General features: G+C 35.1%; 1 protein-coding gene and 1 pseudogene across 1 annotated transcript in view; both read right to left on the bottom strand.

Moving 5' to 3' along the window:
• LOC138372708 (autotransporter adhesin BpaC-like) overlaps window positions 1–985 on the bottom strand; it is a 2,981-nt gene extending 1,996 nt beyond the window's left edge. The window contains exon 1 of the mRNA XM_069338219.1: window positions 961–985. Within this exon, the coding sequence (XP_069194320.1) occupies window positions 961–985 (25 nt within the window). The remainder of the gene's footprint in view (window positions 1–960) is intronic.
• A 118-nt stretch (window positions 986–1,103) lies between these two features.
• On the bottom strand, window positions 1,104–5,973 carry LOC138372779 (zinc finger protein 157-like; annotated as a pseudogene).
• Between the last annotated feature and the right edge of the window lie 6,127 nt (window positions 5,974–12,100).

Genomic DNA, 12,100 nt, shown 5'->3' on the forward strand with positions numbered 1-12,100 from the left:
AATATAGGTTAGGTTAGGTTAGGTAGGGTTGGTTAGGTTCGGTCATATATCTACGTTAATTTTAACTCCAATAAAAAAAAATTGACCTCATACATAGAGAAAAGGGTTGCTTTATCATTTCATAAGAAAAAATTATAGTAAATATATTAATTCAGGAAAACTTGGCTTATTAGGCAAATCGGGCCTTGAATAGTAGGCTGAGAAGTGAGTTCTGGCTACTAGGTACGACATATATATATATATATATATATATATATATATATTTATATATATAATATATTATATATATATATATATATATATGTATGTATGTATGTTGTACCTAGTAGACAGAACGTCATACTCTGCCTACTATGCAGGCCCGATTTGTCTAATAAGCCAAGTTTTCCTGAATTTATAAATTTTTCAATATTTTTTCTTATGAAATGATATAGCTATCCATTTCAATATGTATGAGTTAATTGTTTTTAAATTTGAGTTAAAACTAACTTTGTTATATGACCGAACATAACCAACCCTACCTAACCTACCCTAACCTATCTTAACCTAACCTAAACTAACACAATTAAGTCAACAATTTATGTTCTTAATATAATATAATAATAATAATTCAAATAAACTAATTGGAAACAATTTATTGAAAACGAAAATCACTCGGCCTATTAGGCAAATCGGGCCTTGCATAGTAGGCCGAGAAGTGCGTTCTGGCTACTAGGTACGACATATATATATATATATATATATATTTATATATACAGTATACTGTATATATATATCTCGACTTCCGATGCTAATCCGTTCCCATAGACGGATCGTAAGTCGAAGCGATTTTTCCCATAAGAAATAAAGGGAATTGAATTAATCCGGTCCCCACCCTCCAAAATATTAACATACAAATACATTTTATACTGAATACAATGTTTTTTTCTAACTACAATACAGTACCAAAGTTTCTCTTACCGTTATGAAGAGCTCTTGATGGCATATAGAAGATGGTGATGAGGGGGGAGGAGGAGTTGTTACTGTTTGGAAGGAGAATCCCCTTCCATTATCACATCAGGCAGTGATGTTTTCTCTCTCCTATGTTTTTGAATACCACTAGGACCTGGTTGTGGTTCAGTGCTTGTCTCACTACAAATTTGTCAAGAGACATTTGTTTTTCCCTTCGTTTTAACATTTGTCTGTAATGATGCATCACAGTGTCATTGAATAGGTTAAGGCTACAACCTACTGCAGCTTGATTTGGGCGAGTCATTTCAGCAAAGGTTTGCAATTCTTCCCATACTGCACACATTTTCTTAATTGTTGAGGAAGAGACATTCTGTACTTTTGTTTCTGCTCTATGGTCATCCTTACATGGGTTTTCATATGTTGAGCCTTGCCACTGACTTTCCTGGGACTCATGGCGTGATATATAATAATTTCTTTAATGTTCAAAATGCAAAAAATCGCCACAAAAGCAGAATTTCTTATAGGCGCGATCGTCACTAAGCGGGCAGCTGTAGTAAACTGAGGCAGGTTGGCCGCGTGACCGGGAACCACGCGCTCGGTCGACACGAACGTGTACCATTCAAATATATCGGATGTCGAGTTGCATTTTTCAATGAAATTTACATCGTAACTCGAAATTATCATAAGTAGGGGCAATTGTATGTCGAGGTGCCACTGTATATATATATATATAATATAGTAGCATGAATAAATACATGATGTATATTTATACACATATTTGAACATACTTTTACTTTAAAAGTTATACCTAATGAACCCCATCTTTGACATATCAGTACAGCTTGTTAGGACAAAAACTATAAAAAAAAAAGCGAGAAACAATGAAAATAAATCAACAAAGTGATTCCCGTGTGGCACCTATCCTCATTGCTACTGAAATCATGTAACTTCTTCAGCCCACTACGACTTAACCCACAACTACTGATGATGTTCTGCAGGATATAATCCACACCAGTTGCCTAACTCCTGGGTATTTATTTATTGTTAGGTGAACAAAAGGCATGAGGTGAAAGGAAATGTGCCCAATTGTGTCTGTCCCATCCAAAGACCGCACCCGGGATCCTCTTTTGTGAGCCAAAGATGTACACCACTGCACGACAAGAAATTGACCCAGTATTAACATGGATCTCAAATATATATATTAGTGCCACAGAAAATAAGCAGCTAAGTAAAATATAAAGAAAAAGTGAAATTAAAAATGAGTAAAACTGAACAATTAGTGAAATGTCAGTAATGTAAATTTAAAATTGGAAGAAGTGAAATGATAGATATTTGGAAACAGAAAGAGAGACACCTTCACATAGGTCATGTGAGAAAGACCTTTATGTAGGTCATGTGAGAGAGAGACCTTCAGCAAGGCTATACACATGAGTAAGTTACCTAGAATGGAACCACAAGAATATACAAATATTTTTAACAGCTAGTTATTTTGGATACCTTTGCCTGGTTTTAACCCACTTACATGTCTTTATGCATTACAAAAGCCTAGAACAATTCTGTAATTATTCTTAGACTAAATCCATATTTGTTCATCTCATTTTCCCTGGTACTGTATTTGTTCATCTCATTTTCCCTGGTACTGTATTTGTTCATCTCATTTTTCCTGGCTAACTTATTTTTAAGACATTAAACAGGTAAGAATATTCAAGTATCTTGGGAAAAACAAAATTATATTTAAATAATTCTTAAAGCATAAGAAAATAAAATGAAGGAACAGATGGAGTTTTAAGTTACATACAGGCATTGCTATGAGGCACTAGTGAAACATCAACAACAGTTATGACTCCACAAAATTAAATGTTTGGAAAATATTTTATAACCAACATCCCAGATGCTGTAGCAAGAACTGGCATGAATTAAATTGCCATGAATGCAAAGTTATTCCCTCAAAATGTTTGAAATTTTCAAATTATTTCAGAAACTCTCAGAATTAATTACTTTCAGTCTGTCCTGTATGAATATTGAACTTCTCCTGGAAAGGAACAAAGATAGGGTTTTTGGTATGTTTCCACATATGATAGCTCCAAGCCATGTTGTTGGCACAACCTTCACCACATATGTTACACTTAAAGGGTTTGGGCTCCTCTGGGGCTTTGCACTTGTGGTTTTCAAGAAAGTGTAGGGAAGAATATTTTTTTTTACAGGCACCACATTCATATTGCTTTGACTTGCCATGGGTTGTGTAGTGCCGCTGGAGGTCACATTTCTGGAAGAAGCTTCGACTACAAATTTCACACCTATGAGGCTTATAGCCACTATGTGCAAGTCTGTGCCGTCGCAGAGCACTGATATGAGAGAGGCCGGCACCACATATATCACACTTGTATGGTTTAGCTGCTTCATGACTGTCTGCGTGTTCAAGCAGCTCTTCTTTATAAGTAAACTCTCTATCACACACTGCACATTTGTATGGCTTGTCTGGCATGGAACAAGACATGACATTTGACACTATATGTCCAATCATCTGATCACTCATGATGTAAGCATTATTATCTTTAATATGACTGTCCATGTGCTCATCAAAAGATGATTTGGTGAAAAATGTCCGGCCACAGACATGGCATCTCATTTCCATGAAGCGGTCAAGTCGTCTTTTTCGCTTTAAAACCATTTGATCATCATGAGACTCAACATTTGCATCTATATCCAGAGTCTGGGTGACATGCACTGGTGGAATTTGATGTGTTATCTGAGGAGTCCCTAACATCCCAATAGAAAATGATGGATGATGGGGATGTGAAGGAGGCAGAACAAGTTGGCATCCAAGTGATGGCTGATGATTAAGAATAGGAGGCGGTGGAGGAGGAATAGAAGGTGCATGAGGTAGAGGCGATGATAATGGAGAAGACGATTTGGAACGTCCTGTTAAATTTAATGGAGAGCATCTTGCACCATTAATTGTTAAATTTGAGGGCTCTGTCTGTGGAGAGTATGAATACTGAAAACCTTGCTCCATGTGAGATGAAACCTCTATGTCTTCAGGATTAAGGGGAGTGTTACCAACTCGAATATCCAGCTGCGGCTCAAAAGCACAAGGACTCAAGGACTCTAAGTTGAACTGCCTCCAATGAGTACTGATATGTGCCATGACTGTTACTGCATCAGGGGAAGATCAAGGCCACAAAAGCGACATCTTTCACCTACAGGAGTCCCATAGCCAGCCATCTTTCCTTCCAACCTGAAAAATAATTCAATTTGAGATAAAACATGATTAAGTTTATAAATTTGATTAAATTGTCCTAATGAATTATGATTTAACCACCTAGCAGCAGAAAAAATTAGCAATTACGTACACAAATGTATACGTAAACGGCCCAGTTAAAGATTAGTGCCTGGTCCATCCTATTTAGTCAGGACTCGAACCTAGACCAAATTGCTCACAAACGTGGTGTGTTTTACCACTATACCATGAGGCGAGGGAAGCCTGGAGATCAAATAGCAGCCTAAAAACAAGAAAAATCCTACCAGAAAGCATAGATGCAATAAAATAATTATTACATTCTGATAAGCAATTATTGCTTTAAAACTCATCTCTGTACTATTTTCTGCTTTCTGCTACAATAGCATATATTTTACCAATAAACATGTCACAGCAGATTATTGCAAAATCCTTAAATTCTGTACAGTACTGTAGTTCATATTTCTTGTCTTGCATCTTCCTGCAACTGGGAGAGAGTAAAGTTACCTGGCTTTGGACACTTCAAAAAGTTACTGTGGTCTTGGTAGATAATACAAAATACAAATAAATACAAGATAAAAAAAAATATAAGTTTTTTAAGTTATGGTATGAAATGAGAGATTATGATGTTCTATAAAATGATACTGAAATAGATCCTGTCCATTCAAAACACAATGATATACAGTATTAACAAAAAACTGGTTGTGTTAAGGTTTTGGTAAATGCCAAGTGATTTGACACCTCAGTGTTGACATTCAAACAAATGGGTGTTTTTTTCCATTTCCATTGATAAGGTGGTATAATCATGAAGAAAGCATCTATATTCACTTATCATATCCATACCATTGCAGAGCAAACACAACATACAGTAGTCACCAAAATGAAACTGGACAATTTTTGACATGACCACCAAAGTTGCCACATTTTCATGTTTTTTGCATGTTGCCTATATTGTATTGGCTGTGGCAGAATTTACCGGAATAACCTTCAGGCAAATTAGCTCAACTTTCAAGATGCAAGTGGAAAAAAGAAATGTGTGACCCATATTAGTGCCGTAATTGAGATTGGAATAATTATGTAGGTCTATAAACGAGAAGTCAATTATGGGGTCAAGGTATGCCTATTTTGAGGTTATCGCTTAGCGTGCCGGTCCTCGACCAGGCCTCCTTTTCGTTACACACCCCCAGGAAGCAGCCCATTGCAGCCGTCTTAACTCCCAGGTACCTATTTACTGCTAGGTAACAGGGGTATTAGGTGAAAGAAACATTGCCCATTTGTTTCTGCCTCCACCTAACCTTGAGACCTCAGGACTACGAATCCAAAGTACTGTCCACTCCGCTGTCAGGCTCCTCAGCTGCCTATGCCTAGAGAATTGATCAATTATGTTGTGTGAACATTAGCCCATGCATGTCGCCTAGGAAAGAGGAGCAATTAATGCATTAAACAGCACAATACATAAGTATATAAATATATATACATAAGTATATTATATTATATATATATATATATATAATATATATATATATATATATATATATATATATATATATATATATATATATATATATGTAGGCCATACAGTATCTACGTGGCACAATAATTAATACCTCCCAGGCTCCCAGCACACTGGCACTGATGGCCCAGCCTCAGTGAAGGACATATATAATTCTGCTCTTATTTCATTCTCCTCTGTAATTCATACTCCCAGTCTTCTGAAAACAGAGCATGGTGTACCCCCGTCAACCCTCTACTGAGTGAATAATGAGATATATGACAGTGTTTCAGCGTCCAAGAGCGCCGCCCACGTCAACAGCCCCAAAGGTGGTTTGTTTACATTGAGTTATCAAAACACTCCCGTGTTTTTACCGTGTCAAAACAACTCCCTTATTATGATTGAATCATTTGTGATATAAAAAAATGATTGATATGTTTTTGTGTACATGGATATGGATGGATATATATATATACTAATATATATATATATATTATATATATATATATAATATATAATATATATATAATATATAATATATTATATATATCAATATATAATATATATATATATAAATATATAATATATATATAAATATATATATATATATATATATAATATATATATATATAAATATAATCTATATATAAATCTATATACTATATATATAATATATATAATATATATATAAATATATAAATATATATATATATATAAATATATATTATATATATATATATATATATATATATATATATATATATATATATATATAATATATGTCGTACCTAGTAGCCAGAACGGCACTTCTCAGCCTACTATGGAAGGCCCGATTTGCCTAATAAGCCAAGTTTTCATGAATTAATTGTTTTTCGACTACCTAACCTACCTAACCTAACCTAACTTTTTCGGCCACCTAACCTAACCTAACTATTAAGATAGGTTAGGATAGGTTAGGTAGGGTTGGTTAGGTTCGGTCATATATATCTACGTTAATTTTAACTCCAATAAAAAAAAATTGACCTCATACATAATGAAATGGGTAGCTTTATCATTTCATAAGAAAAATTAGAGAAAATATATTAATTCAGGAAAACTTAGCTTATTAGGCAAATCGGGCCTTGCGTAGTAGGCCGAGTACGACGTTCTGGCTACTAGGTACAACATATATATATATATATATATATATATATATATATATATATATATATATATATATATATAATATATATATATATATATATATATGTCGTACCTAGTAGCCAGAACGCACTTCTCAGCCTACTATGCAAGGCCCGATTTGCCAAATAAGCCAAGTTTTTATGAATTAATTGTTTTTCGACTACCTAACCTACCTAACCTAACCTAACCTAACATTTTCGGCTACCTAACCTAACCTAACTTATAATGATAGGTTTAGGTTAGGTTAGGTAGGGTTGGTTAGGTTCAGTCATATATCTACGTTAATTTTAACTCAAAAAAAATTGACTTCATACATAATGAAATGGGTAGCTTTATCATTTCATAAGAAAAAAATTAGAGAAAATATATTTATTCAGGAAAACTTGGCTTATTAGGCAAATCTGGCCTTGCATAGTTGGCTGAGAAGTGCATTCTGGCTACTAGGTACGACATATATATATATATATATATATATATAATATATATATATATATATATCATATATATATATATATATATATATATATATATATAATTTATATATATAATATATATATATATATATATATATATATATATATATATATATATATATATATATATATATATATAATTTATATATATAATATATATATATATATATATATATATATATATATATATATATATATATATGTCGTACCTAGTAGCCAGAACTCACTTCTCAGCCTACTATTCAAGGCCCGATTTGCCTAGTAAGCCAAGTTTTCCTGAATTAATATATTTACTATAATTTTTTTCTTATGAAATGATAAAGCAACCCTTTTCTCTATGTATGAGGTCAATTTTATTTTATTGGAGTTAAAATTAACGTAGATATATGACCGAACCTAACCAACCCTACCTAACCTAACCTAACCTATATTTATCGGTAAGGTTAGGTTAGGTAGCCAAAAAAAGCTAGGTTAGGTTAGGTTAGGTAGGTTAGGTAGACGAAAAAACATTAATTCATGAAAACTTGGCTTATTAGGCAAATCGGGCCTTGAATAGTAGGCTGAGAAGTGCGTTCTGGCTATTAGGTACGACATATATATATATATATATATATATATATATATATATATATTTATTTATATATATATATATTTATTTATATATATATATATTTATTTATATATATATATATTTATTTTATATATATATATATATATATTATATATATAATTAAATATGACCGAAAAAGTATGATTAATAACTAACACGAATTTTCTCAATGTTTCTTACATTTCTTTTCATTGTTGATGGTAACTGAAAAAATCAATTCTCCAAAGTTCATTTTTATTTCTAGTCTAACGCGACACTTGAACGCGTTCGTAAAACTTATTACATTTTCAAAGACTTTAGTTTACACACACACAACTATAACTGAACAGGGTTTAAAACAGCTTCGATTTTATACCTGCATTTGGGTGAGGTGATATGTTACAACAGTTTTGGATGAGGTGAAAACAAACTTTCAAGACAAGACAGAACACGAAACAATGGGTATAATATTTTGTAAGTTAAGGGGAAGAATGGAAGTAACTGCAATGGGCCTATTGGCCCATATTTCTTGATGCTTCTATATTGGTGCAGAGTCTTGAAGTGGGTAAAATATAGTTGTGCATTAATTGGCTGTTGATTGCTGGTGTCGACTTCTTAATGTGTAGTACCTTGCAGATATCTAGCCGCCTGCTATCGCTGTATTTATCGATGATTTCCGTGTTTTTTGTTAAGACTTCTCTGGTGATGGTCTGGTTATGGGAAGAGATTATGTTCCTTAATGGAGCCCTGTTGCTTATGCATCGTTAATCGCCTGGAAAGAGATGTTGTTGTCTTGCCTATATACTGAATTCTTTGAGGCTTACAGTCCCCAAGTGGGCATTTGAAGGCATAGACGACATTGGTCTCTCTTTAAAGCGTTCTGCTTTGTGTCTGGAGAGTTTCTCATGAGTAGGTTGGCCGTTTTCTTGGTTTATAGTAAATCGTCAGTTGTATCTTCTGATTTTTGTCTGTGGGGATAACGTTTCTATTAATATCTTTCAGGACCCTTTCCTCCGTTTTATTAGATGTGGAAAAGAAGTTCCTGTAAAATAGTCTAATAGGGGGTACAGGTGTTGTGTTAGTTGTCTCTTCAGAGGTTGCATGGCGTTTCACCTTCCTTCTTATGATGTCTTCAACGTAACCATTGGAGAAGCCGTTGTTGACTAGGGCCTGCCTTACCCTACAGAGTTCTTTATCGACTTGCTTCCATCCTGAGCTGTGGCTGAGAGCACGGTCGACATAAGCGTTAACGACACTCCTCTTGTACCTGTCTGGGCAGTCACTGTTGGCATTGAGGCACATTCCTATGTTTGTTTCCTTAGTGTAGACTGCAGTGTGGAAACCTCCGTTCCTTTCCATGACTGTTACATCTAGAAAGGGCAGCTTCCCAACCTTCTCCATCTCGTAAGTGAAACGCAACACAGAATTCTGCTCAAATGCCTCCTTCAGCTCCTGCAGATGTCTGACATCAGGTACCTGTGTAAAAATGTCGTCAACATACCTGCAGTATATGGCCAGTTTCAAGTTCATGTCGACTAAGACCTTTTGTTCGATGGTACCCATGTAGAAGTTCGCAAACAGGACACCTAGGGGAGAACCCATGGCGACCCCATCTACTTGCTTATACATGTGCCCATCCGGGCTCAAGAAGGGTGCCTCTTTAGTACAAGCTTGGAGTAGTTTCCTTAGAATGTTTTCTGGTATGTCAAGAGGAGTACAGGCCGGATCACGATACACTCTGTCCGCTATCATCCTGATTGTTTCATCCACAGGTCCGTTGGTAAACAGTGATTCTACGTCCAACGAGGCTCTTATCCCTGTGGCCCGTGTTCCCCGCAGTAAGTCAACAAATTCCTTTGGAGACTTCAGGCTGAAGTTGCAAGGGACATAAGGAGTCAGCAAGCCGTTGAGTCGACTTATAAAAAAATATATTTATAAAAAAAAATTATAACAGTTACATGGCAAGAAAAAAAAGATGAGAGAAAATTGTAGGTATATTAAAGCACATAGGTAGCTAAGATTGATTGCAATGACAACTTGAATGGTAGTTGACAAAAATTGGTAGGCACAATACAGCATATGGCTAGCACATAAGAGAGCAATGAACACAATGATAAGGTTGTTTGGGTTAAATACATAAAAATTAGGAGATTGGGTAACACTAGGTACAGAGCAAATTTAAAGCTCAGTGTAGGAAACTAAGAAGATGAAATTAGGTACTTTTTGGTTTTGCTTTTAAATAAGGCAAAAGTTTTACAGTTTTTCAATTCACTAGGGAGTGAGTTCCATAGACTAGGTCCCTTAATTTGCATAGAGTGTTTACACAGATTAAGTTTGACCCTGGAGATATCATAGAGATATTTATTTCTGGTGGTGATAATGGGTCCTATTACATCTGTCCAGGGAGAGTTTCAGAGCATGGTTTGCATTTAAGAACAGGGTTTTGTAAATGTAGTTGACACAAGAGAATGTGTGGATGAATGAATGAGATGTCTTTTATGAGACATGAGATGTCACATTACTCCCAACTTTCTCTGCAAATTCCTGCCAATACTTGCCCCTAATTTCCTTTCTCTTCTCCCCACACAGCCTAGCAACTGCCAGTAAAGCATTCTTCCCTTCCTCAGTCCTACCATTCCTATTCCAATCCCTGTGAGCTCTCCTCATTGTTAATGTCCACCCCTTAAGCATCTTGTCATGTGTATAATTTTCTTTTCTGGGGGGGATGCCTTTTTATACTAGATGGTTTCCGGTTCAATGTTGCATTAAATACACCTACCTCCTTAATTAAATCTTCATAAAATGCTTCTGCCGAAATCGGCTTATAAGTATCATACCAAGACTTAATATGGCCAACAAGACCCCTTAATTCTCCCTCATTAAACTTTAACCTTTTCCTCTGAAGGCAGGCATGCTTTTTATCTAGTTTAAGCTGTATTTGTAATGCAAAATGATCACTTAGCATTTCATCCACAGTAAGACAATTCCCCTCTATGCCCTCAGCATTTATTAAACAAGCATAATCTAATCTACCTCCCCTCAAATGAGTAGGAGAGTGCTCGCCCAGCAGTTGAACATCTTCATGTTCCTGCAAAAACTGGTACCATCTGCAACCATTCCTATTTGCTTTACCCCTTGATCCTAAAGCTGGATGTCTGGCATTAAAATCCCCTACCACAAGTGTATCTTCAGAAAAGAAGGAATCTGGCAAGTATCGTAAATCAAGGGAGCTATCAGAGATGTATAGATTAATGAAATTTAACTCTCTGTCCTTTAATTGTATCCGCAAGCTAATACTTTCAATACCTCTATATCTCTGAGGGATTCCAGTTATCTCGGCAGGTATGGTACTTTTGACATAACATGAGACCCCCCTAGTTCCTCCATCAGCATATAAGTGAAAACCTCTATAGCCATTTAGCCTCAGTATGCTACTATCCCTATCCCCAGTTTCCTGGAGCGGTCCGTCTAATTACCACAAGCTACCACAAACTACACAAACTTCAGAAAGCTTCCTGGCAAGACGTTAGTAATGAATAAATATGATATATTTACTCATTATAATGTTGGTGCTGAATGTACAACACGAAAAAACATAATTTTAATCTGAAAAAGTATCTTTTTATAAAGAAATTAGACGAAAATAAAAAGCTGGTGACGCCAAATCAAGTCGACGATCCAAGCTTCGGTTAGGTTAGGTTAGGTTTGGTTAAGTTAGGTTAGGTTAGGTTAGGTTAGGTTAGGTTAGGTTAGGATAGGTTAGGTCAGCCTAACTTAATATATCATATTTATTCATTACTAACGTATTGCCAGGAAGCTTTCTGAAGTTTGTGTAGTTTGTGGTAGCTTGTGGTAATTAGACGGACCCTCCTGGAGTGCTACTATGTCAATATCCTCTCTAAGAGTATAATCGTGTACATCCACCGCTCTAGTTTTTAATCCATTAATGTTCCAAGATAATATTCTCAATTTACTTTCATCCATGATTAATAATAAAACTACCTTTGCCCTGTCCGTCATATTCCATGAGATACAAGAGTACCTTAGAAACTTCCTTCCAACACCTTAACATTTTTCCTTTCTCCTCACCTTCACAACTACTACTAACATCGAAGGTAATATTTTTCATATCTATTTTCTTTGTTATTTCTGTAACCCGTTTTACTTTAACCGTT

This window comes from Procambarus clarkii, chromosome 39 (assembly GCF_040958095.1).
Source record: "Procambarus clarkii isolate CNS0578487 chromosome 39, FALCON_Pclarkii_2.0, whole genome shotgun sequence".
NCBI classification, from domain to species: Eukaryota; Metazoa; Arthropoda; class Malacostraca; order Decapoda; family Cambaridae; genus Procambarus; species Procambarus clarkii.